At 42.8% G+C, this 27,793-nt stretch overlaps 1 protein-coding gene and 1 long non-coding RNA gene across 14 annotated transcripts in view; one reads left to right on the forward strand and one right to left on the reverse strand.

Moving 5' to 3' along the window:
• Positions 1-27,793, forward strand: part of PCED1B (PC-esterase domain containing 1B) — a 259,218-nt gene that overhangs the window by 125,752 nt on the left and 105,673 nt on the right. For 4 of the 11 annotated variants that reach the window (XR_006550572.2, XR_006550571.2, XR_006550574.2 and 1 more), the window contains exon 6: positions 8,760-13,085. Coding sequence is in view for 4 of the 11 variants with exons in the window: in XM_044941669.2 (XP_044797604.1) it covers positions 14,523-14,612; positions 21,795-23,159 (1,455 nt within the window). In the remaining 7 variants the exon portion in view is untranslated. The other 7 variants (XM_044941670.2, XM_006053607.4, XM_006053606.4 and 4 more) reach the window with 7 other exon arrangements.
• LOC102404735 lies at positions 4,550-8,803 on the reverse strand. Of its 3 annotated transcripts, XR_327114.4 has the most exons (4): positions 8,664-8,802; positions 6,786-6,998; positions 6,474-6,636; positions 4,550-5,138 (listed from the first exon to the last, which is right to left on the reverse strand). It is a non-coding gene; the product is annotated as an uncharacterized LOC102404735 (long non-coding RNA). The 3 variants fall into 3 exon arrangements; XR_003108883.3 differs by lacking the exon at positions 6,786-6,998 and having other exon boundaries at positions 8,664-8,803; XR_003108884.3 differs by lacking the exons at positions 6,474-6,636; positions 6,786-6,998 and having other exon boundaries at positions 8,664-8,803.

The raw sequence follows: 27,793 nt of genomic DNA on the forward strand, positions 1-27,793 counted from the left end.
AGTAGTATTCCATTGTGTATCTGTACCCCATCTTCTTTATCCGTTCATCTGTCAATGGACATTTAAGTTTTTCCATGTCTTGCCTATTGTGAATAGTGCTGCTGTGAACATTGGAATGCACGTATCTTTTTAAATCATAGTTTTATCTGTATGTATGCCCAGGAATGAGATTGTTGAATCATATGGTAGCAACTGCACCAGCTTACATTCCCAAAATACCCAGATATTTTTAAACTGACGGTATTGTGAATAGCCCCCTCCAATATGACAACTTGAAAGTAAAAGCCATTTTAAAGAGAAAATTTTCAAACACAGATGATGAATGTGAAAGGTAAAAGAGGACTCTCTGCCAGCCTCTCTGGGCGAGAAAAAAAATGATGCTCTTAGCATTTTCCAGGTCTAGAATATAGCTTCTTTATTTGCGTAGTTTATGCCAACATGGATCATGGAAAGGAAATTTTGTTGTCACCAATAGTCAACTGACTCTTAAATATCTCAAAATTAGTGTCTTCAAGAGCTGGCCTGGCTTTGGACAAAACTGTACTCTTACAGATATGTTGACCTGGTGAACTTTAGCGAAGTGGAAGTGGAATATTATTCAGCCTGTGAAAAGGAAATCCTGTTACCTACATCAACATGGATGAAGCTTGGGGATGTTATATTAGGTGAAATAAGCCAGACATGAAAAGACAAATACTGTGTGATTCCATTTCTGTGAGATGTCTGAAAGTTAAGTGAAAGTTGCTTAGTCATGGCCAACTCTTTGTGACCCCATGGACTATACAGTCCATGGAGTTCTCCAGGTCAGAATACTGGAGTGGGTGGCCCTTCCCTTCTCCAGGGGATCTTCCCAATCCAGGGATTGAACTGGGGTCTCCCACATTGCAGGTGGATTCTTTACCAGCTGAGCCAGCAAGGAAGCCCAAGAATACTGGAGTGGGTAGCCTATCCCTTCTCCAGGGGATCTTTCTGATCCAGGAATTGAACTAGGGTCTCCTACATTGCAGGCAGATTCTTTACCAGCTGAGCTACCAGGGAAGCCCATGAAGTGTCTATTGCAGCCTAATTCATAGAAACAGAAAAGTAGAATGGTGGTTCCCAGGGGCTGTGAAGAGCAGTAAATGAAAGATATGGTTTAATGGGTAGAGTTTTTCAGATCTGTAAGACAAAAGTTCTAGAGGTCTGTTGCACAACAGTGTGAATGTACTTCGCAGTACTGCCCTGTACACTTGCAAATGGTTAAGACGGTAATATGAGCGAGGGGGAGAGGAGGTGGGGGAAGAGAAACACTGGATTCAGAAAACTAAGTTGGTAATCTTCTAATAAAGTTTAATGCTATTTAAAGGTAAAGAATATTGCTAAATAATTCAAGATGCAATTCTCCTAGTGTATTAAACTATTCTTTGTGAAAAAGGTTTATAACCTTTTATTTTTCCTGAAATTTATGGACCGTGTCTCTGGGACTAGGGGACCAAGACTCAGGAGGCCAAGTCTTTGGTCCAAGCTCCATGGTTAGCCACTTAAAAATCTATTTTTATACTGCTAATTTATTAGGATAACTTAGTAATTATTTTGTATTACTAAAGCATGGATGTATGTATACTAATTCTTAGAATAATTTGAGCATAGACCAATTGCTAAGCACTCTGCTTAGCCTTTGGCCTATTCAATCTCCACAAGTGGAACTGGGCCAGAGAGGTTAGTGACTTTCCCAAAGTCACTCAGCTCATAGATTACAAACTTCAGACTCTGAACTCATTTCTTGGGCCTACAAAGGCCATGCTCTGAACTATGAAGCTACACTGGAGCAGAATAGAGAAATTGCATAAAACAAAAATTCCAAAGAAGGTTTGCAGAAAAGTTAAAGCAATCCTGACAGAATGAGGTCTTTATAAATTCCATTCCTCTCTCATCCTGGTGAAACCACCAATTGGGCTCTTGTCAACCTATAAGCTCCCAAACTCCAGCAACTCTGGCCTTGCTCCTCTATAAGGCAAAAGCTTGCATGTACTGAATTAGTACAGATAAACTCATGAGAAGTTTTGATCCAGTCTCAAAATTCTTAACACACTCTCAGAGAAGACTTTGTGCCACTAAAGAAACAAATTATTCATATGTGCTTGAAAGCACTAAATGCAAATGATTTGAAGAGAAATGATCAAAAATGTATACTGTTTCAAGTCATACAAGTGAAGAAAACACATAGAGTTGTGGTTTGCCAGATTTGGTCCTCTTTCTTAAGGTGGCCAGTCACTGATTTGTACACAGACACACGCCATGCCAGCTGGCTGAAATAAGTGCATTTATAAGTAAGTATTTAGTGGGCTGATTTCTAGCCTGTTTGAAACACTCCATTCCAGTAAGATAAGAAAAATAAGTGTTCCTTAAAATAGAAACTGTAGATAAAATGATAACGGCTAATATAGAGATAAGTCTAAATTAATCTGCAGCCAGACCTATTAAAAATTGTTACTATTAAAGAAAAATCATTTCTGCCGTTATATTCAGAATATTTTCACTAAATTATAATATTGGGCTTTTGTGATTTTGCTTTTAAATAAATTATGGTTTAAAACAAATTATAAATTTGTAATGGCACATTGACATAAACAGAAACTGAAAGGCAAAACTCCGATCTGACTAAATAGTATTTTTGCCTACTCTGTACCTGCACCTCTGTGGCTGAAACAGACTAGAGAAAACCAAACACCCCTGTTGAGCATGGACTGTAGCCTGCCAGGTTCCTCTGTCCATGGGATTTCCCAGGAGTGGGTTGCCATTTCTTTCTCCTGGGGATCCAGGGATTGAACCTGTGTCTCCTTCATTGCAGGTGGATTCTTTACTGTCTGAGCCACCAGGGAAGCCCATCCAAGTAAGGGCTCCTAGCTTTGAGTGGGGCCCCATGCTATTGAGTAGACAGCCTCCTCATTCCCCAGATGACTATTTCATACCTTCTTCTCCACCCACAATGCAGAAGTCCCCAGTTTGGGACGCCCCCAGATCTTCCTGGGTTGGGAAGACCCGCTGGAGAAGGGAAAGGCTACCTACTCCAGTATTCTGGCCTGGAGAATTCCAAGGCCTGTATAGTCCATGGGGTCGCAAACAGTCGTGAGTGACTTTGACTTCACTTTCACTTCTCCATCCTCAGACCTCTAATACCACCCTCCCCAGGTTCACTCTCAGTTGGTGACCTGGACCCTGCTGCCTAGTTCCCTGAGAAAACAGCAGTCAGGAAAACCCCTGCCCGCTGGCACCTTCACCGCATTCGGTGTCTTTCCTGGAATTTCTTTGGTTGAATGTCCACTGTCCTATCCAAGGCCAACCCCTCCACTTGGGCCCTAGAGACCAGTCCTTTCACCAACTCAAGGGAATGGCTCCAGAATTCTCTCCCATTCCTCCTGCAGCATCTTGTTCCCTGTTTATGGAATCATTCCTGTAAGCATACAAACACGCTACTGTTGTTCCCATCTTAAAAGGAACAAAATTTCTCTTCCCCCCACTTCCCCACATCTTTAGTTTCCCTTTGCTTATAGTTTAACTCCTGGAGGGTGCACTGCCACTAATTCTCCTCTCATTCTCTTAACCACTGTAATCAGCAGTTGTCCCCAACACTGTCTAGGTCACCCAATGTCCTGCCAGTGGTCAAACATCCCACTTGACTTATCACCTGTCTCTGACTGAGACCATCCTTCCTCCCTTGAAACACGTTTTCCTCTTGGCTTCCAGGACCTCATACTTTGTTCTTGCAGCCACTGACTCTTCCTTCTCAGGCCCTTTCCAGGTTCCCTCTCCTCTTCCTGACCTCCCAGGAATTCTCAGACCTCTTTTCTTCTGTAGCTTCACCATCTCCATTGGCAACAGCATCCAAACCCAAACCAAACTGCTCTCTCTAGGCTAGTCCTTTCTGCCCAGTGCCAAATCCCCACCCCACAGCTGACTTTAGATGTGTACAAGGAATCTCAAAGGGAACAAGCCATCCACCCCCAAATCTGTTTCTCCCATTGATTCTCCATCTCAGTAACTTTGTCCCTCTTGTGCTCAGGCCAAGAGCCATGGAGCTAGCTCTGTATTCCCCCCTTCTCTCACACCCTGTCCTCTCTCCACAGGCAAATCCTGTCACCTCTACTTCAAAATATATCCAGAATCTGACTCTTTCTCATTCCTTGGCTAATGTCACTCTGGTTTTAAGCCTCAACTCCTGCATTACTTGGTAACTTCCTTAATTGGTCTTCCTGCTTTCCCTCACATCCCAGTCTTATTAAGGTGGGTGTTAATTTTCTGCTCAAGCCCCTCACAACAGCTTTCAAATAACAAGCCCAAGTCCTTTCAATGACCCTTAATCTGCCCCTCTCCCTGACTTTTTGTTTTTTGGGGCCCCACAATGTAGCTTATGGTATCTTAGTTCTCCAGGATCCCACCAGGAATGGAACCCAAGCCCTCACTCACACCCACAGTGTGAAAGCACGGAGTCCTAACTAACCACTGGACCACCAGGGAATTCCCAGCTGTAAGGTACAGTTCGGGCCGAGGCAGAAAAGGAGAGACGACCTCAAGAAAAGTAGGTTACCTTTATTCAGGCAAGGAGGGGTGACAGTCGGCCTAACGACCAGGCTGCGTGTAAGACGGATCAGGGAGGCTTCATATTTAAAGGGAGGTTTGTGGAAGCGATGAGGGAAATGTTAGGCAGGCAGGACGTTTTCAGTAATCTTCAGCTGAGATGGCATTTGTAGTTGAACAGGGGGTGGGAGGTTTTGGGCAGGGGGCGATAAGTCCCCTGGGCAGGGGACGGTAAGTCCCAGAGCATCAGGGCGGGACTTAAAGTTCGGTTTTGTTTTCCCCAAAGTCAGATGATTCAGCAAGGGCCTTGGAGACCGCTGTTTTCTTTTCTAGGCCCAAGGACTCCGTCACCATCTGCCTCTCTCTTCTCTGTGTGAAGAAAGTCCATCTCCTGTGTCTTTCTCCCTTGTTCTCTCCAGCCCAGTCAATTTGTTTCCTTGTTCTTCTCTCTGCTTGGTGCTTCCTCCCACCAGATTTCACCAAGTTTGCTCCATACCCCCACCTCCACCCTCAACTTCTCAACAGCAGCCTCCTCTGAACCAAGGTTGTTTACTTCCATTGCACTGTTCTTAGCAGGATCTCTGTAACAAAAGACAAATTAACAAGAGAAAAGTTACAAATTAGCCTTTCTAAAGAAATGAAGACCCAAAGGGAGGATTCTTGTTGATGTTCAGTCACTCAGTCTATTTGACTCTTTGCGACCCCATGGACTGTAGCATGCCAGGCTTCCCTGTCATTCACTATCTCCCCGAGTTTGTTCAAACTTGCATCCATTGAATAGGCCTGAATGTTTTCAAACTGGATTTGAAGATCAATAGGACAAAGGGTGAGAGTTAAGGGCAGTGAACTGAGGGAACTTAGCAAGCCCTGTTTATTGGAATTCCTCGGAGTCCCTTTGTCTTCAGAGATAAGGATGCTGTGTACGTGTAGGACGCTCAGTCATGTCCGACTCTTTTCGATCCCATGGACTGTAGCCCCCAGGCTGCTCTGTCTGTGGAATTCTCCAGGCAAGAATACTGAAGTGGATGGCCATTCCCTTCAACAGGGGATCTTCCCAGGGATCTGCGGATTGTTAATGATCTGAGCTATCAGGGAAGTCCAAGAATGTTCATTTCTTAAATGGAGAGAGCTTCTCCCACACAGGGTCTTAAGACTTGCTTTCAGGGTTGGGTGGGGAAGGGTGGGGGTGGTGGTCAGAGTCTTTTCAGTACCTGCTGTTTCTCACATTCTTTCAGCTTAAAATATTTAACATGTCAAGGTGCTGCATGCGTCATGAACCCCATCACCACCCTATTTAAAATTCCAACCCGCAGTCCTTACATTCGCCCCATCCAGCAATCATGTTCCTATTCTCATTTATCTAACATATTATTTCACTTGCTCTTTAGTTACCTGCCTCCCCTAACACAAAGATCAACTCAATAAGGGCAAGGGTTTTTTTTGGGGGGGGGTTTCCCCCCACATATTCACAGTGATTTCTCCCCAGCACTTCGTACACTGCCTACCACAATTATTTTGAATGAATGAGGGAAAGACTGAATAAAATGAGCCATGACTAATGATACAGATATATTTTACTAGCCATGGCAGTGTACCTGGTACTTGGATCTATTTTCTCCTTAAACCCATGCCTCTTTGTAGTGGTTATCACTATCCTTATTTCACAGATGAGAAAATCGCAGTGTCACAGAGGAGTTAAGTGACTCCCAAAGTGAAAGAATCAAGTTTCAAACCCAAGTCTGTTTGGCCCCAAAGTCAGACATCCAGCAGTTCACTTTATTTCATAGCATCATCGCTCTGGCTCCAGTCCTCTCCATCAAAAGACATGCAATTACCACATCACAAATCAAGATCAAGGTTTCTGAGTGATCCCCAGATGGGATATCAGGGCCAAACCCAAAAGGACAGTAGCCCACCTCTTTTCATAGGCTGTTGTGACTCTCGAGTTTTCTACAGCATTTCAAACATCTGAGTGCTTGCGACAGTCTGGATGATTTACCAGATTTTTTGCAGTTTACCACTGGTTCTAAGTGGCGTTTGTATTTTTTCCAGAGCCTTCAATAAAAATGGAAGTTGACTCTTTCGAAAGGAAAAAAGAGAATAAAATATTTCAGACAGATATAGAATATCTGCAGAGAATATTTCTGGTAGAATAGACAAGGTGTGACAGTATTGTTTCTAGAAAGAAGAGTAAGGGATTAGGGAACAAGAAAGGGAAAGAAACTTACTTCTCATACACCTTTTGAACTTTTGCACCCTGTGCATTAAGTAGCTTCTAGAAACAAGCAAAATGGTGTAAAGATGACAGTGAGGCCAGTGTGCCCTGTCTGACTTCCCCCGCAGAGGGCCGTGAAAATGCCCGCCTGCACTCAGCTGTGCTCCATCCTGTGCTGACCCATCGAGGTGACTTATGTCATTTCTGCTCTCCCTCAGTTTACCATCTGCAAAGTGAAGATAATGAGAGCTTGCCTTACTCTGTAAACCAGGATTTATTGTGATAGCACATTTTAAGTGTAAAACATTATACATGCATAGTTCTCATTATCTTTTAGGAAAAAGCTGGGTGAGAAAGCCAGCTCACTGAGCTATAGAACATGAAATGGGGCCAGAACAGCAATTGTGACTCTCTCCATATATCATAATAAGTTCTTAGAAGTAAGAAAATCTGTGGGAAATAATCTGTTACTTGGTCTCAAAAAAATTCATTTTGAATTTGAAGAGTACAAGTGAGATTAGCATTTGCATTATTACAGCTCCTCTGTTCTCTGGTCTTAGGATGATTATGTGAATTTTAGTCATCCTCTAAATTGTTCTTTTATTCTCACCATGTACACACTAGCTGGAATTTAGAGAACTGGAAAGATCTGCAACTCATTTACAAAATTGCTAGACTCAAAATAATGGCAAGTTTTCAAAGTTATATCACAAATTACTCTGAATTTTAAAATACTAAAGTTAGATTTGCAACTCATTTGTAGAATAGCTAGAATCAAATAATGGCACATTTTCAGTGATGTCACAAGCCACTCTGAAGTTTAAAATACAAAAGTTATCATTTGGGTTCTAGGTACAGCCCTGCCTTGAGACACAATAATCATTGTAATTAAATTCATGGGAAAAGTGTGAAATAATTTGATTTGTGGCTATAGAAAATAGGATAAAAACAGTGTAATGTGTGGGATTAATTTTTAAGCCATACATTGGGCAGTCAGCGAAGTAAAGTAATATTTTTCAAGAAAAGATAAATGCATCACTTAATAGGCCAATTTACCTGAAACAATTTAAAATTAAAAAAATCAAGGGATGAAAGACATTATTTCAGCACTATTTTGGAATCTGTTACTCTTGTTCCTTAGGTATCTTACACCATTTAAAGCAATGGAGAGATACCTTATCCTAAAGTGTTTGACATACTTTAGAAGGTTCACTATTGGGAGAAAACTTCTAAAACTTCACTTCCTCTTTTTTTTTTTTTTTTTTCTGATTTATTTCTTCCTTCTCTTTCCTCTTGGGATCTGTAGAAGTGATACTCCTCTTCCAAGTCAGATCCTTCCCAAACAAAACAAAGCTCTGAGCTTATCTAATCAATCAGAGAACCACTTCCCATTTCCGTTTCCTGTCACCTGATGGTTTCCAGGGGAGCAGGAGAGGAGGCTTTGCCACTTTGTGTTTACCAGAGGCCTGTGGCTAAGACCCCTTGCTTTCTGCAGCTGCGGAATGGTCTATCCTTCCACCCACAGGAGGTGGGAGGAACAAGGGAAGGGATTTGAAAGTGGCCTGTAAACTCTAATGCCCCCATACAAAAATTCAGGATTCTGACTTTAAAAAATTAATTAGAAAAGGGACCAGTCTTCCTCTCATCATTTCTCTTATGTCTCTTTTCACTTCTGCTTCCAGTCCCCAGTCTTTCCCCCTTTCCCCTTCTAATAGCTTTCCCAGCTGTGAACAAACCACACAAATAAGGGTGATAAGAACCCAGAGTTTGAATTGTTAAAATGAAACAAAGCAAGAGTCAATAGACATTACACCCAAATTACTTAGAAATGTAAAATGAAAGCAAGCTAAGAGCCAAATTTCAGGAAGAAGCTCCAGTTTGATTTACTTACCAGTTTGTTTCCCTATTTGCCCAGTTCTTAAAGCTTCGGTCATTAGTCTTCCACTTCCTAATGCAAGAAAGTGCTGATTTATGTTATTTGCTCCAGATGCCACCGGAAATGGCCTCTTCTCCCCAGACGCTGGCTCACAAACGGAGCAGCCCCCAGAGGTGAATTTACCTGCCTTGAGCCCAGGTTCTGGGCTCTCCCACCTGACGCTTCAACCTCCAGCGGAGAAAGGAGTCTCTCTAGGAAAAAGATCTAGGACCAACTGAGAAGTACATTTCTAAATCACCAGTTACTTTAATGAGTAAGTACTTTGAGTTTTCCCATTTTATTTTAAGCAATACTATTTCACATTTCTGACCAGCCTTTCTTAGGATCCTCATTTTTGGGGCACTTAATGTATAGGAAGGAATCACCAGCCTAGTCTACTCCACCCCACCTCCACTTAACTGAAGAGTCCTAAAGAGACAACTGTTATCATTGTAATATTGTCTAATAAGGGTGCATGACTGATAAGCCACTAAATCTCTAACAGCATACAGTGCAGGGAAACAGTGAGCTGTGAACTGGAGAAAAGAGATGACGCTTCTATTGTCTGTGTAATCTTATATGTTGTGGTTGACCACAAAGGCTTGGCATCGGTTATGACTCCTAGCTCTGCTTTTTATAAAATGGATGACCTTGGGCAGATGACTCAATCTTTTAATTTTTGAATGTGTAAAATGGAGAAAATGAAGTACCAATTTTATCCAGGTCTTAAGAGGAATAAATAGAGGAGCCAAAACACTGAGCATACTGTTGAGAGGGTACTAAACAATGTCACTAAATAATAAGTTACATTTTTAAATAATAAGATAAAACTTCATTTCACTGGACAGTTTCCTTAACTGCTAAGTCCCATCCCCCAGATATGCTGAGATGACTCAGAATAACATTTAACATCCATGGAGTTTACAGATCATTTCATTTCCACAATTAACCCTGAGGTAGGCAGTGCCGTTGGATTAGTTTTGTTACTGAGGGATAAGGGGTAAGAGCTCTGTTGAACACACAGTAGGAACAAACTCTTAGGCCCAAACTCAGATCTGAAGGGAGGAAAGCATGACTTGGGAAAGGCCTGGTGTGGTGGTGGGTTCAGTTTCCTTGGTCCTCTCCCCTCCTGCACCTGGTTCCTCCTCTTGTTCCCAGCCTTGGGCTTGAAACCTAGGGAAATCCCACCCAGAGCAGTGGGAACCCAGACCTTCCAGATCCCTCTACCAAATAGTGTTGGTAGGGAGCAGACAGAAACTGGCTCTTAGAATCCCCATTTTCCCATTCAAAACCTTTGTTCCCCATAGAAACCTATCTGAATACTAGATAATATTGTTTAAAAATAATACCAACAGCAATAATAAAATAATGTCATTTTAAAAGCTCTTCTGGACAATCTCCCTAGAGGAACATAGGGGCCATTTCTCCAACTTCAAGCTTAAACACACAGAGGTAAAGTGAGCATTGGTGGTGGCAGAAACCTTTGGCCTGCTGACTCAGACTAGTGCTCTCATCGTTGGTTAAATGGGCTTCTGTGGCCCTTCCTAGAGACAGAATTTTCAGAATCCAACCTGTTCATCAGTTGAAAGTAATTTAGTCAATATTAGCACCCCCACCCCAACCCTTTACAATCATGGAAACTTCTTACTCAACTGTTGAATCTAGAGTAGTTATGATCTAGAGTAGTCAATGTAAGTATAGAAACATTTGAAACACAAATGTGGCTTTAGTGCAGCCCTGACTTTCCCACTGACTCACTCAGAACTGTTAACTATAAGTGGTAAAAAACAACTAGGTTCACTTCATACTTGTCCTGTTTTCACAAAGAAAAATTTAAAGCTGTGCACACAGCATTGCTTTGTTTTGTTTATCAACAGAGGAAAAAAAAAGGAAAACTATATGCAACTCTTTTTCTTTTTGGTAAAATTATTTTTTCCTCTTGATTTCACTATATATGTATAGCTGAGGTTAAAAGCTCAGTCTCTGGAGCCATATTTCCTCCTAAAGAAGCAAAACAAAATCTTATGCTTATCTAATCAAGCAGAAGAGTCACTGTCCATAAGGGATGAGTGCTGTCTCTTCTCAGCAGCTGTACAAACTTGGATGATTGACATAACTTCTCCCAGCCTCAGTTTACTCATCTGTAAAATGGGTATAACAGTTCCTTCTTCACTAGGTCCTGAGTATAGAAGAGGCCTTGCACAGGGTAAATGCTCAATGGGTAATAACCATATTCTGCCTCAGACACTGGTCCATGAGGGGTACAAGGATAGGTGAGGCCCATTTCTGCTCCCCAGGACTAGGATGTACTGGAGTAGGAAGACACATGGACAGTTAATTATACAGTAAAGCAGAAAGTCACTCAGTCATGTTCGACTCTTCGCAACCCCGTGGACTGTAGCCCGCCAAGCTCCTCTGTCCATGGAATTCCCCTGGCAAGAATACTGGAATGGGTAGCCATTCCCTTCTCCAGGGGTCTTCCTAACCCAGAGATCGATCCCTGGTCTCCTGCATTGTAGGCAGATTCTTTACCATCTGAACCACCAGAGAAGCCAGAACCAAGGGCTAAACAGAGGTGTCTGTCAGAGGAAGGGGGGAATTTTTCTCTCTGGGAATAGAGAAGGCTCTTAGAACTATATTTTAAACTGGGTCTTAAAGAAGGAACAGAATTTCAGGAGAGGAAGGGGTTAGGGAACACAATGCTGAGTCACAGATCAAACAGGGAACGCTTAAGAAAAAGCCCTCTGGGTATACACGAGCTCGGTAATTCATCCACAAGCTTTGGAGAGATACATAGAAGGAAGGATCATCTCCTAGGTTAAAAAACAAAGTCTATAAATGCAAACTGTTGTAGTTAGGCTAGTGTATCAGATGAAAATGAAGATATGAAATTGAGAACTATGAGAAAACATGTATAAAATAAAATCTCTCCTATTTTGAAAAGTTTCAATCAAAGTAAGACACACTTCCTTAGGGATTATGAGAAATCTATGGAAAATAGAAAAGTTAGCCATAAAATCTGAAAGAGGTGAAACTGTGCTCAGTTTCCTAAAATATACAGCAACATTCTCATTCCTAAAGTATTTTCTAAAATTACATCTTTTTTTTTTCTTTTAATTGCCAAGAAACTGTTGAGCTGATTCATATCCAAGTTGTCACTGAAGAATTTTGATGTTTTAGGAATGGTGGAAATGGCCACAGTCATGAAAAATAAAAATGACTTGACCCAAGCATTTTAGAAGCAGAGTTTATTTCCACCAAGCTATCCCCAGCCAATATTAAGCATAAATTATATAGCAGTTCTCTGAAAGTGCACAGAAAAATAGACCACCGTCATTCCCATGGATGATCGATATTTACCTTTGGAAGGATTGTTCAAAGGTCACAGGAGTCTTCTGTGAGGAATTCAGCCACAGTTTGATGGGAGAATAGTGGTATCCAAAGAATTTACAAGTGATAAAAAGCCCACACAGACTAAGTCACCTCTTGCTCCTCCCCTGCCCCACCCCCACCCCCACCCCCCCACCCCCCCAACCCCCCACCCCCCGTAGTAAATCTCACCTGAACTCATCAAATTCTACTCTCTAGAACGTCAGGAACTCAGGAGACAAGTTTGAGATAGCTAAATTTATTCACTTAAAAATATGGTAGACCGTATGCAAAGGCCTTCATATGTGTTCATTTAACCCTTGATTCTAAAAGAAGTCCGTTTTAGTATTCCTGTTTTGTACGTAAGATTTCTTAAATGCAGAGAGATTACATTATCGCCCCAGGGTCTCAGAGGCTAATAAAGCAATGGAGCAGGGTTTAAACCCAGGGGGCTAACTCGAGGGCCCACCTTCTCAGCCTCTGTGCTTTTAAGGCCCCAATTCGGAGTCATCTGCATACAAATAGTAAGTGATATGGGGACTGTACCGTTTGTTTCCATCCTAACTAGGATTTTTAGGGGAAGGGTGGAGATCAACAATTAGTCTGGAAAAACAGAGGTAAACCAGAACTGTGGGGACAAAGAGGGCTTTCTGTTCACCTTACGGGTGGACGCAGAGAGCGTGGATGAATTTACCGAGGGAAAGAATGCTGAAGAAAATAAGGAGGGAGGCAGTGAGTGGGCCTTGAGAAAGACCGACGTTTGGGGATCGCCAGAGAAAGAGAAACTCACGAAGGATATGGGGGAGGTGAGACAGGCGGCCACGGTGTCAGACTCTCGGGCAGGGTTACAGAGGGGAATCTTCCGCAGTGCCCCAGCCCCGGGGAGCTAGGAATGCTATAGATGTGATAAGGCCCAAGAAGCAGCCGCTGAAAGGAACAAGGAAATCGTTGGGGATTTGCTGACAAACGTTTCTTCGCTTTGGTGGAGCTGGAAGCCAAATTTCAAGTAAACGGAGGAGTGAGTGGGAGGTGAGGACCCAGACACAGCCAGTTCAAACAACTTTGTAAAAAGTGGCCTTGAAGTAGAAACAAAAGATAGGACTGTCCTGGAGGTGGAGTCAAAGAAGTTTCCTTTCTTTTTTAAAGCAAGAAACTAGAATATGTTTAAGGTTTAAAGAAAGGAGCCAGCTCAGGGAGAGTGAAGAAAACGTGGAATGCATAATTCTCCCCTCTCTGAGGGACCTCCTGGAGGAAAGTGCCCGGGCATGTAGGAGACCTGCCGAGAGTTGAGGGATCGCCTTCACACCTGAGGAGGTACCTCTTGGCCCCTGCAGGAGGGAGGAGAGGAGCTGTGGGTTTGAAGTGTGAGGGAGGGAGCCAGAGCCAGCTGCCCTCAGCAGGCTTAGTGTGCTCCCCAGGAGAGGAGTTGTGCTAAGGGTTTAAAGGTACCTAATGCAAGACTGGTATTGTCCTAGGCCCTTGATGGACGCTGACGTGGATCTTATATCTTCACTATTATTGAGTGAAGTGGGGGCTATTACCCCTGTTTGACAACAGAAAAATTGGGCGCAGGGGTCGGGGGGTTGGGGGTGGGGGAGGCCATCCCAGAGCACACAGCTGTTCAAGGCCAGAGTCCACTTTTGACTTTGTCATCTGCTGGAAGTGAAAGCGGGGTCACTGCCTTTCAGTATTTTTCATTCCTGTTAAAGGACTAATAGGTAGAGAATTAGCAAATGTGGTTTAAGTAAAATGGTGGAATGTGGAAGACCAGAATGTGGAAGTTTGTCAATGGCTGTACATGATTGAAATCACATTTTGTTTGAATTGCTTTGATTTTTTGGCTGATTTTTTTTTCCACTTTACACTCAGATCAGATCAGTCGCTCAGTCGTGTCCGACTCTTTGCGACCCCATGAATCGCAGTCTTTGGTAAAACACAAGTTTTGTGGGTTTTGTTTGTATGTTGCTTTTTGTTTGTTTAATGGGGCTCTTTGAATAAAGTCTCCATAGTTTATTTCTTGTTTTTATAGAAGTTACCTGCCTATCAGGTACTATGAACCTGATAGTGAGGATTTCATTCATTAAGAATGTTTCCTGCATTTCTTTGTATAGTCCATAGGAAATTTTTTATATTAGACTACTATTATGCAAAAAATATGCTGCCTTAAGGATTTTTAAACTTGACAATTTTCAAACTCTTCAAATGTGTGCAATTCTTCTGTTGATATTTTATTCCCCCCCCCCTCAAAATCACAAATTAAGCTTGTGGCCCAGTGAAGACGGTATGGATACAAATTTGAATGTGTCCACAGAGATAAATGCCTCCACAAGGAGATTTTAATGGTTACGTGGAGCCCAGTTTGAAGATCATTAGTCTAAATTCAACTTTCCATTTATACCGTAAGTTTCTGAGATTTTAGCTGTGGCATATAACTAACTGAATAGCCAAGTGAGAAATAGGAGTCATATGACATGTGTGTTGGGATGGGGCAGAGGAACCATGAGGGTTGTTGGAGGATGTAGCCAAACTTACAGAATGACAGCTTCACAGACCAAGGTATACAAAGTGTTTTCTATATTTTTTCTGAATTAATGAACTGCAGAGCTAAGGCCTTTATTGCACGTGAGGTTGTTGGGGGTGCGGCATTAAAATCGGTCTTTCCAATGATTACTATTTGAAAAACAACTTTCTGTTGCTTTATTTATCATAGGATTTCACAGTACTTTCATATATCTTTAAAAATTTCACCTAAAACCACTTTTTAAAATAATAGGACTGCATGATTTCCATTTTCATGTTTATAGACTTGGCCCAAATCAAAAGGTCAGTCTCTTGAGAAATCCCCATCCTCAGAAGAGAAGTTTGAATCTTTTGCTTTTCTCTTTCCTTTGGAAACTTGAGATGATACCAATTTAATTTCTGACAAGATTAAATTCCACTTAGAAAACTAAACAAATATCAAGAATTGGTATGCTGTACAGGTGAGCTCATGAAAAATAATTTTCTTATTTGCACTATCTGTTCTATTAACATTTAAGGGAATCTTAGATAGTTCAAACATAGATTTGATCACTAAAAATGCAGTTAGGAGAAAATGATCTATTTAATATGCCTAGTACAATGTTGCATTAAGATGGTTAGTCATGTGCAAGAAACTTTGAACTAGGTAAAGTACTTCTACAACTAATCAAAACAGCATCCTAATTGTTAGTAATTACCTCTGTGATTTAAGACTTTCGTAGGGTCACTGGAGTAACTGGCCTATATATCTTTGCCACTCTTCCTGTTACCAAAAATCAATAAGAAAAGAAAAAAGACTAATGTAATTTCTACAACCCACTGATTAATAAAAAACCAAATGCTATGTGTTTGGTTTGTGATAGTTATAATGCAGTAGTCAATGATTTTATAAATGATGGTTTATGAAGCCATTAAAAATTAATTATCCCCGAACAGAAATCTAAGCAAGATGCCTCAAAATAATTTATTGTAGCATCAATAGTAGCCATTAATAATGTATATTTCTGTCAGAGCATTAGCCAAAGCCCAAATTTTACTCTGAAAACAGAAAAATATGAAACTGCTTACAATTAAAATTTGAGGAATCATCATAAAACTCTTAAAAATCGATTTTAATTTGAGGTTGGACTCACAGACTGCACTGATCATCCATTTATCTCCTCTTCCCTCCTCCTTGACTTCATACCAGCTTTGATATTTCATTTACATCATCAGTTCTAACTGATATTTTTATGTGTCCACTTTTTTACCCATCCTCTTGAAAGAGACTGCCTTTTTATATCTACTCCTTGCACCTAGCATTATATCTGGTTCTCAATAAATTTCTTAATGAATGAGTCAATTAATCTATAAAATAGCTGTTAAGTTTTTGCAATTTTGAAGCAAAGAAAAACCCTTAGACCAAAAAAAAATCACTGAACTGATAGTTTTCAAATCTCTTTTTTTGTTTCATTTTTATAAATCAAAGGAGCTTTGAAAATGAAACTTGCCAACTTTTTTTTTTTTAGACCAGAGAAGATTCAGCTCTCCAAATTATTCTTCATTCACCCCACCCCGAAAAAATTACTTTGTTTTTGTTAGGTTTTGTTTTTCATGCTTGACATCTTAGTTTAAATGATTTTTTCCCACGGTCCTGAAGAGGTCTGATTTGTTAATCCTGTTACAGTTGTGACAGGAAGTTTATCAAGAATTTCATGAATTTCCTTTCAGTTTCAGCTTCTAACTGGAATGTTTCTTCCCAGTCACTTCCTCTTCCCTTCTTTTCTACAGTCCAGTCTGCATGTTACATTGCAGAAGAACAGCAAGAAATTCTCAGCTGGACATTTTTGCTTGATTTTGGCTCTAAGCCCTTGTAACAGTATCTGGGTGGGTTAGGTTCACTGGTCAGCATATAAGGCAGCCAGAATTTCTCAAATACTGTGAGGCTCTAAAATCTGCAGAAATTTGTTTTGGCTATTCTAAAACACAGGTGTTTTAATTTTTGCAGGTCTCTTGCTTGAGATCATATCTATCTATATTGAATTGGCCAAAAAGGTCCTTCAGGTTTGTCCACAACAGTCTTGGAAAACCCAGAGGAACTTTTTGATCAACCCAACTTCTGTATTCTCACTTGCAGCTCCCCAACCCCCTAAGGTCACATGGATCATCTCCCCTGAGCAGGCAGAGGAAACGATTACCTGTTACTGCTGCTGCTGTTTAGTCGCTGAGTTGTGTCCAACTCTTTGTGACCCCGTGGCTTGTAGCCTGCCAGGTTCCTCTGTCCATGGGATTTCCCAGGCAGGAATACTAGAGTGGGTTGCCGTTCCCTTCTTCATGGGATCTTCCTGACCCAGGAGTTGAACCTCAGTCCCCTGCATTGGCAGGCGGATTCTTTACCACTGAGTCACCTGGGAAGCCCAAAGGATTTCCTGTCTATGCTTAAAGGCACACTGAAGCACTCTTCTCTCATCTCCCCCTCAAATATCTCCCTGACCTGAGCCTGAGCTTTGGGATTCAGACCGCAGGGGGTTCTGCTCTAAGGGCTATCTCCCACAGGGACATTTGCCATCAGTAGCTTTAAATCTTCCCTGGTGGGCTTCCCTGGTGGGCTTCCCTGGTGGCTCAGATGATAATCTGCCCGCAATGCGGAAACGTGGGTTCAGTTCCTGGGTTGGGAAGATCCCCTGGAGAAGAGAACGGCTACCCACTCCAGTATTCTGGTCTGGAGAATTCCATGGACAGAAACTTGGCAGGCTACAGTCCAGGGGGTCAAAAAGAGTGGGACACAGCTCAGCGACTAAACAGTGACTTTCACTTCCATCACATGAGGATCCTTCTTATCTCACAAATCGGGTAACATTTGCCAAGCATTTGGCATCGGTATCTGTTCAAATAACATTAGTTTTGTTTTATTCAGAATCTCACTTGCTTCTTGTCATTTGATCTCTACAGCACAAATAGTGTAACCCTCGTTTACAGATGATTATCCAAGTGTTCTTGAACTTGCTTTATAAATAGTAACTCATATCCACCCTATTTATCAGGACATTGTTCTAACCACTTCTTCAGATCAAATCTCTGAAGTGGGTGCTAAAAGTCCCATTTTACAGTTGAGGAAAATTACAGATGAAAAGGGTTGTTTTTCACAAATATACTTAAGTGCCTCCATTCTCCACAACTTTTAAGCAGCAAATTTGACTCACATCCATGAGTTCAAGTCCAGGGCACTTCACACGCAGAGAAGGAATGTATTGGACCTGTAAACACAGTACCGCTGAAGGAGACCGCACTCTGTTGTCACATCTGCCACCCTAGGGGAGGGAATTCTAATGGAAAGGAATGGTGTCCTCTACCCTAGGGGACTAGGACAGAGTATGACCAGAGTCCAACCCAGAGAGGGCACATAGAACTGGGGTAGCGTTTGTTGCTCTGACATGTCACTCAGTCATATCTAGCTCTTTGCAACCCCATGGACTGCAGCACGCCAAACTTCCCTGTCCTTCACCATCTCCTGGAGTTTGTTCAAACTCATGTTCATTGAGTCGGTGATGCCATCCAGCCATCTCATCCTCTGTCACCCCCTTCTCTTCCTGCCCTCAATCTTTGCCAGCATCAGCATCTTTTCCAATGAGTTGCTCTTCTCATCAGGTGGCCAAAGTATTGGAGCTTCAGTTTCAGCATCAGTTGTTCCAATGAATATTCAGGGTTGATTTCCTTTAGGATTGACCGGTTTGATCTTCTTGCCAGTCCAAGGGACTCTCAAGAGCCTCCTCCAACACCACAATTCGAAAGCATCAGTTCTTCAGTGCTCAGCCTTCTTTATGGTCCAACTCTCACACAACTACATCTCTGCTTTTTAATACGCTGTCTAGGTTTGTCATAGCTTTTATTCCAAGGAGCAAGCATGGGAACCCTGAAAACACTGGGGAAAGATTTCACTTTACACTTTGGAGACTTGGGTCTGGGGTAGAGGAGTCCTGTTTGCAGAGATCCTGAACGTCCACTGTACCTGCTCATTCTGTTTTCATGGCACTTGAAGGTAGCTGGCCCAGAGCCTCTGGCCGCTTCCCGTCCGGGCCTTGAGTCTGCTCTTCCAGATGCTCTGTCACACCCCCTCGTCCATATTTCCTTTCTACTCCAACCCTTCTCTGATGATTTCTTCTCTCTCGACTCTCTTCCTCACTGCACACTCAAATCCCAGGGAGCACAAAGGACCAGCCCTGCCTGGCCTAGAAGGTGAAACTGGGTGTCTGCAGCATGAAACCCGGGACTGTCATTGTACGGGAGAGGACCCTGGCACCAGATAGGGCAGGGACTAGCCCAGGATCACACAGCCAGTCAAAGACAGATACAGATACAAAGGTTCCTCCTGACTGGCCGCCTTCAGTGCTCCATTCTGCCTGCGTCTCACTCTGCTTTGGCAGACCAGACTCACATCCTGACCTGGATATGAACAGGCACCCTGGCACTTGTGCACAGCCATGATTGCTTATCGCCCCAGCAGCCCAGCTCTGTTTACAAACCAGTTTCACATCCTTTGTTTATTTGTCTATGGGCTTCCCTGGTGGCTCAGATGGTAAAGAATCTGCCTGCTAATGCAGGAGACCTGGGTTTGATCCCTGGGTCAGGAAGGTCCCCTGGAGAAGGAAATGGCAACCAACTCCAGTATTCTTGCCTAGAGATAGGAGCCTGGCAGGCTCCAGTCCATGGTGTTTCAAGAGTCAGACATGACTGAGCAACTAACATTGTAGCATTCTCAACTTTGTATTACAGTTATCAATGAATATATCCGATCTGCTCCTGAAAGGCAAGACCAGGTTTTACACATCTTTATATACCCCATGTGGAGCATTTGTTATTGTTCTGTAGTTGCTAAGTTGTGTCCAGCTGTTTGCGACCCCATGGACTGGAGCCGGAGAAGGCAATGGCACCCCATTCCAGTACTCTTGCCTGGAAAATCCCATGGACAGAGGAGCCTGGTAGGCTGCAGTCCCTGGGGTCACTAAGAGTCAGACACGACTAAGCGACTTCACTTTCACTTTTCAATTTCGTGCATTGGAGAAGGCAATGGCACCCCACTCCAGTGTTCTTGCCTAGAGAATCCCAGGGACGGGGGAGCCTGGTGGACTGCCGTCTATGGGGTCACACAGAGTCGGACACGACTGAAGCAACTTAGCAGCAGCAGCAGCAGCAGGACTGGAGCCTGCCAGGTTCCTCTATCCAAGGGATTTCTCAGGCAAGAATACTAGAGTGGGTTGCCATTAACTTCTCCGGGGGATCTTCCCTACCCAGGGATAGAACCCATGTCTCCTGCTTGGTGGGCAGATTCTTTACCTCTGTGCCACCAGGGAAGCCCCATGTGGAGCATTTAGTCAGTGCTTAGTAAGTGTGAGTTGGATGAATAAGTGAAGATAAACTAGTGTGAGGTGGATGAATAAGTGAATATAAACTAGAGAATATGCCTGAGCCCCAGTGGGATTTGGAGTTTAATTATGTTTAATTTTGTTGTACTACAATGAGCAAAATCCTGGTTTTAAGTTTTTTATTTGATAGCAGATGTTTTTGAATGAAGATTCAAATAAGCCAATATTTCTAACTGTTCTCTTAGGGGAACACTTTTGTATTCTACCCATCTTCATGTTTTTATTTTTGGGCTCATACTCATTTAAAACCACAAATAGTATAGCTTTTAAAAACCAAATGTGTAATTTATTAATAGCTATCCACCACACCTATTAAAATTTTTACTAATGCATGATAGCCTACAAATATCAAACCACAGCAGATTTTAACAGCTTCTTTGTAAGTGTGTGAAGGGCATGCCATGTTCCTCCCCATGTGAGACTTAGTAGTATTTTAGTGTGTTTCCAGCGTTTATTCATTAGTGGATATGGCTGTAAATGGCAGCTTGAAATAAACTCAATCTGAAGTTCTGAAGATGAGTTTCACAACTTTTAACAGCTTATTCAGTGTTCTGGGGAAGAAAAAACTTTTTCTCTATACTCTTAGAGTTAGTATCTGGGGCCCTGTGAATAAAATTACCATAGATAAACAGAAAAGGCATATAGTTTTTAAATTAATATCTGTGTGCACAACAGTTCACAGAAAAGTAATGGAACTCAAAGAACTAGGTAGACTTGAGCTTATATTACCATTTTAACAGAGAACAAAGGGAATTGTGTTTCAAGGATAATAAAGTGTGGAGAAGGGGATGTAAGGGGTTCCTAATGGGAAATAACGGCTATTTTAGTAAGGTTTGTTTATGCAGACTCATCTTTGTATTGACAGTTCCTTGTCTTCTTCTTTCTTGACGCTTCTCTCCTTGGTGGGGGAAGGGTGACCTTCCTCAGAAAACTTATATCTTGCTTTTAGATACATGAGGGGAGGACAGAGAACTCTTCTATTGATTCTCATTGGTCTTTAGCTCAATATATTTCTTATGCCAAAGTCAATTTCCTTCAAATGAAAAACAAAGAATATTGCAGCTGAAGCACTTGTGAATTATAATTTTATTTTTTACAAGTTCCATTTATAAGAAACATTAAGTTCTTATTAAAATTGATTTTAAGACTATGTAAAGTATATTACAAAAAAGAGGACGCGGGGAGCAAGGCCCCCATGATCCTACTATCCTATTTAAAGCTGGTTTTGTGTATTTTCTTTCTTTTATGCATTTTATGCATATCTATTGGAGAAGGAAATGGCAACCTACTCCAGTATTCTTGCCTAGGGAATCCCATGGGCAGAGAAGCCTGGTGGGAGGCAACTTAGTATGCATGGCTATTTTACACCATTTCAGTGATATGGCCACATATATGGTATGTAACTTGCTCAGCTAACAGTATATGACACTCCGTGTTCTTGCTTAATCATAATCCTCCTTATTTAACCTCTGCAAAGTTTGCCTAACCATTCTTCACTTGTCAGGCATCCGAGTTGCGTCCAGGCACCGGGTGATGCACCTCCAGCTGGGGAGGGCGGGGGCCCTTCCTGGCCATGGAACTTGGGTTTCCTGGGTATTCAAAGTCAAGTCTCAGGCAGAAACTTCCTCTGGGCCAACTAGGGCTTCTGGCTCCAGGCTCCCCTCTCTCCGGGCTAAGGGTAGTGACGCCCCGCCCTTCAGACGCCCCAGGCCAGAGTTCCAGCCCAGTCACAGGGCGGGCCCACCTTACTGTACCTTCCTGCGTCCTGTCCTGCGCGAGGTGGGTCCCTCCCATGCGTTCTCTCCTTCTGTCCTAGCCTTCCGCAGACCCGCTGAGTGAAAGAAAAGAGCTAGGCGGTGCAGACGTCATGGTCCATCTACTGACCTCCGAAGTGCGGCAGCTGCTCCACAACAAGTTCGTGGTTATCCTGGGGGACTCGGTCCAGAGGGCTGTGTACAAGGATCTGGTGCTCCTGCTGCAGAAGGACTGCCTGCTCACACTCAGCCAGCTCAAGGCCAAGGGGGAGCACACTTTCGAGCAGGATGAGCTGGTGCATGGGGGCCAGCAGGGCCACATGCACAACGGCACGCACTACCGCGAGGTGCGCCAGTTCTGCTCCGGCCAGCACCTGGTGCGCTTCTACTTCCTGACGCGCGTGTACTCCGACTACCTGGAGGACGTCCTGGAGGAGCTGCAGTCCAGCGAGCATCACCCGGACCTGGTCATCATGAACTCGTGCCTCTGGGACATCACCAGGTACGGGAAGGACTTCTGGCCTAGTTACCGGCGGAACCTGGAGAGATTGTTTGGGCGCCTCCGCCAGGTGCTGTCCGAGTCGTGCCTCCTGGTGTGGAACACGGCCATGCCCGTGGGCGACAAAATCACAAGCCGCTTCGTCCCGCCCGAGGTCCAGTTCACCTCCTCCTCCGTGAAAATCAGTGTGATCGAAGCCAATTTCTACAGCTCTGCCGAGGCCCAAAAGCACGGCTTCGATGTGCTGGACTTGCACTTCCACTTCCGCCGCCACACAGGAAAGTACCTGCAGACGGACGGAGTGCACTGGAACCAGTACGCACACCGCCACCTCTCCCAGCTCCTGCTGGCCCACGTGGCCGACGCCTGGGGGGTAGAGCTGCCCCAGCGGGACCCAGTGGACACGTGGATCACGGATGGCACTGGGAGAAGACGACCTGGCCGGAGGCTTGAGAGGCAGCCCCTGGTCTGCGGAGATCAGCCGGCCTGCCCTCTGCCCAGACCTTTGCCTCTCCCAGGGCGCCAACCCCTGCTCCCCACGCCTCCTTGCCCACCCCTGTTTCCGCTCTTGTCCCCACAACGTCATCCCATCCCCTTACACCAGGTGATGCCCCCATTCCCATTCTGTCCCCAGGAAACCTGTTTTTCTTCAGACCATCCTTTCCAGTCAGATCAATTCTCCTTAAACTATTTACATTCAGATGTCCCCCCATCTACCCAAACAGAATTTGCCGTCCAAGGTGACTTTCAGTATGGTCCCCAGCCGCCTATGCCCCGCTTCCCTCCACCCTGTTATCAGCAACGGGTCCCTGAGGTCCATAGGGGTTTTCCCAGGTATCATCCCCCTGACCCCTACATGCCCTGGAGAAGGCGGCCTAAAACTTCCAAGAGAAGGGCCTCAGCCTATAAAGAGCCAAGGCCTCAATAGGCTGACTTGGGCCTTCTTCCTCCTCAGGCACATGGACTGAACAGATCGTCTGCCTCTTCCCAAATAGACTGACCTCCTTCACTGAAGCCTTTTGTCCATTGCTCTTATCAATAATGGCAGGGAAGATCAGTCTGACACATACATGTTGTCCATGGCCCCTTTCTGCACCCTCAGGTGGGAGGTGACCAGGCATCATTCCTGCCTTCCCGCTGCTTATTCTCTGTCTTTTTGTAAATATACAATTGAAATTAAAAAGTTGTTTCATAAACGTCATTGTGGATTTCCTGAGTGTATTTAATGATGCCTCTCCCTTCTCTTGAACACTTCATAACAGCAGGGACAATATCTACTGTATGGTCATGGCCTCAAAACTACTCAAAATGGAATTTCACCAAAGGGTTTCCATAAAATGGATCTGATTCCTTATAAAGAAATGAAATAACTTTTAACTTTTTGTGGTGCTATTTACCAGAGATTCTCAAAAAATCATGGAATCATAGAACTGAGAAAACTAAAGACATAAAATTTAACATTTACAAACAAGGAAACTGAGGCCAGGAGCTGAGTGACTTCTTGTAGGTCACCCAGAAAAACCACTTATCCACTAGTCCTTTGTAGTTTATACTAGTTTCCAGTTTATATTAACTTTCAAACTTGATTTATACCACAACAAACCAAGAAGGGAAGTTTACCAAACATGGTTTTCATGGAAGAGATGATAAAAAACCCCTATAGTTCCATAACCAGAGATTTATTGGCTAGATGTACAAGTAATTTTTGTATGCAAACGAGAGTGGATGGCATGGTTGTGACTTTATGATTTCTTTAATAGTCTTTAGTTTGGGACTTGAGAAAACTTAAGTTGCACTCAATGGCAATGTATCATAGAGTAAAACTAGGAGCTGCAAGGCACCACCCATTGTACAAATCCCTTTCTTGCAAATTGCACAGGTGGCCACAACTCTCCTCTGTTTTGTAGGAATGTAAAAATTATTGAGATTGAGAGTTTCACTCTAGATAGTGAAATATTAATACTTAGATAAAATGATCAAAATAGGACATAACTAAAATTGTCCAGATTGTAGAATTTTTCATTGAATTGACTTGACTGCTTTATAGGTCCTCAGTTGGATCATCCCTAAATTTGACCATGAGGGTAAGGAAACATTATTCTGCAAAAATGGAGTTCATGAAATCTTAAGACATGAGTGAGACCTGCTATTTACAGAAGAAATATATAGAAACTCCTAATCCACTGAAATAAGATTTCTGAAAAAATAGGGCTTTTAGCTTACTTTGTGTCTGAAATCCTAGTGAAGTATCTGGCATTTAGTAAGATCTGAATACTATTTCTTGAAAGAATCAGTGAGTGAAAGATGAAGTGAGACTTCCTGGTGAGACTCACTTCCTGGTGAGACTACCTGAGAAGATGATGTAAATTGACATTATCCTTGTGATGCACTCAGAAGGACTTTGAGGACTTTACAAAGGTACTGCCTACCAGCCAGAATTTGTCAGAATGTACCAACATAGTCAGGAGAGAGTGGATTCATCTGACCAGTGTAAATGTTCTCATCCCATAGAGATGAGTGCATCAGGCTATGAGATTTGGTAACTTTAGGCAATAAAATGAGCTCATTGTTGTCATTCTGGCTTTACAACTCCCAAGCAAAGTCAAGCAGCACTTAGCTGCTGATCTGAGTAAGCTGATGCATTTAGTATTTCTGCTTCCATAAATAAGCCAGTGAGTTGGTGGTGTGGTTTGTATCTCTTTTGTGAATTAATATGTTTTCACCCTCCTTAATCTGATCATGCCTCATGAATCAAGGAGAATGAGTTCTTAGATACACAATGCTGAGCACCACAACACTGACTCAGTGATGAATCTACTATGTTATGAATTAAATGACATCAATCACTTAACAGTCCTGTTTCTCTTAGACGTTTGAGAGTACAGGTAAACTCAATTTTCTTCCCACCTGTATTTCCTATGGCTGCTGTAACAAATATGACAAAGATGGTGGCTGAAAACAACACATATTTATTCCCTCCCAGTTCTGGAGCTCAGAAGTCCAAATCCATTATCCCAGAGTAAAGTCCTTACTGTATCTTGTGCTGTCCTACATGATCAGGCTTCTGTTTGTCCCTGAAGCATTATCTTCTAGAACTCTCATTGTTCTTTACACTGTCAACCACACAGGACTTATTTCTGTTTATATAGCATGTCAAGCTCTTCTATAACTTGGGTCTTTGCACTTGCCTGGAATGTTCTACATCCTCTACCCCCTAGTTCTTTGGATATCTAACTCTTCATTCTTCCACCTACACCTTCCAAGTCATCTCCTAAGAGGTCTTCCATGACCATTTAATCTAAAAGTGCTATTGGGACCATCATAACACACTCTATTTCCTTAGTTTTGCTCCCCACTCAGGGGCTTCAGTGGCTGCTTGTTAGCTTCTGCAGGAGCCTTGTTCACCTGTTGAATTCCCAGTGGCTGCTAGTGTACCTGACAAAGGTGTTCAAGCATGTTTAGTTAAATGTTCAAGAATACAATGACTTCATATTGTATTCTTAAGCAATAATGTGATTAAATCAGAATTGAGGATGTATTTGATTCCTTTTCTATGGAACTCTCCCATAACTTTACCTAAGTCATCTGGAAAGCTAACACCCCTGGGACTTCCCTACCCCCACTGGGAGTTAGAGCCTGAGGGCGCCTTCAGTGGGCGCTTGCAGTTAATTTCATACATACCTCTGCCTTATCTTCCAGCCTAGAGCTTTTTTCTTTGCCTATTTTTTGCTATTGTCCTCTTACTCTTTAAGTCAAGAAATGCAGTGCAATGCAATCAAGCTATTGTCTGGTCAAAAGAGCCAAATTATTCAACATTTATGAGAGAAATTATTGCTCTATTGTTAGGATTTAGAATTTAGGGTGCATTTGGCCAAATCTTTAGCCTCAAGAGATGACAGCTTTTTATATTTGACTCTTGTCTCAAGTTTTCTGGGGAAAAAAATAGGAATTTTAACGATGAAATTAAGATCCATGCAGCGTATTTCTCACAATCTTCTATAATAAGGTATCAGTTCAGTTCAGTTCATTCGTTCAGTCATGTCTGACTCTTTGCAACCCCATGAATCGCAGCACGCCAGGCCTTCCTGTCCATCACCAACTCCTGGAGTTCACTCAAACTCATGTCCATCGAGTCGGTGATGCCATCCAGCCATCTTATCCTCTGTCGTCCCCTTCTCCTCCTGCCCCCAATCCCTCCCAGCATCAGAGTCTTTTCCAATGAGTCAACTCTTCGCATGAGGTGGCCAAAGTACTGGAGTTTCAGCTTTAGCATAAGTCCTTCCAAAGAAATCCCAGGGCTGATCTCCTTCAGAATGGACTGCTTGGATCTCCTTGCAGTCCAAGGGACTCTCAAGAGTCTTCTCCAACACCACAGTTCAAAAGCATCAGTTCTTCGCCGCTCAGCCTTCTTCACAGTCCAACTCTCACATCCATACATGACCACTGGAAAAACCATAGCTTTGACTAGACGGACCTTTGTTGGCAGAGTAATGTCTCTGCTTTTGAATATGCTATCTAGGTTGGTCATAACTTTCCTTCCAAGGAGTAAGCATCTTTTAATTTCATGGCTGCAATCACCATCTGCAGTGATTTTGGAGCCCCCAAAAATAAAATCACTGTTTCCCCATCTACTTGCCATGAAGTGATGGGTCCAGATGCCATGATCTTAGTTTTCTGAATGTTGAGTTTTAAGCCAAGTAATACGTTATACCAAAAGCCAAAACTTGAAAGCTATAACTCTATTTTCCCATAAGTATAAGCAAAGCAAGGCCCAGCATTTGAAAACAAATGAAACCTTATATCCTCCTGTAAGATCATAATCAGCCTGGTTGTTCCTGGTCAGCCACAGAGCTCTTGTTTACGCCCACTGGCCCACCCACCCCACTCCCTATCCACCTCCCCACCTCCCACCGCCTGCATTGCCTGACAGCTTGAGGCAATTTTCGTATTAGATTCCGGAGGTATACGTAGCAGCAGCTCCATCTGTGGAAACTTCAGTTCACAGATCTTCAAGGTGAGTTGTTTTGAAACCTTAGATCATATCAGAGAAAGAATTTACCCTTGTTTTTCTATTCCTGTATGTGTGTTGCTATAAACTAGAAACAGTATTCTCAATGTCACAACTTTAAGGAAAGCCCTTATCACTGCATTTTTAATTTACAGATATAATTTTTCACAAGTCTTTACTGATAAATCTTTAAAGAAACATGTTCTAAAACATGTCCCTTTGAGGTCGCTACTCCTCATGAATTCTGTGGGCACGGATGCTTAACAAAAGAATTCATTCTGTAGTCACCCCATGTGAAATGGCTTTTAATGTGTTTGAGGCTCTGAGTAGTTCTGTATGAAATAAACTTGGTTAAATGTGTTTAATATAGATTTCCAAGATTTATTTAACCACAGACCATTTTCATATCTTTAAAAAACATGTTTGGGAGACTTCTCTGGTGGTCCAGTGGCTAAGATTCCATCCTCCCAATGCAGAGGACCCAGGTTTGATTCCTGGTCAGGTAACTAGATCCCACATGCCACAAGAAAGATTGCTAAGATCCCATGTGCTGC

This window comes from Bubalus bubalis, chromosome 4 (genome assembly GCF_019923935.1).
Source record: "Bubalus bubalis isolate 160015118507 breed Murrah chromosome 4, NDDB_SH_1, whole genome shotgun sequence".
NCBI lineage: Eukaryota > Metazoa > Chordata > Mammalia > Artiodactyla > Bovidae > Bubalus > Bubalus bubalis.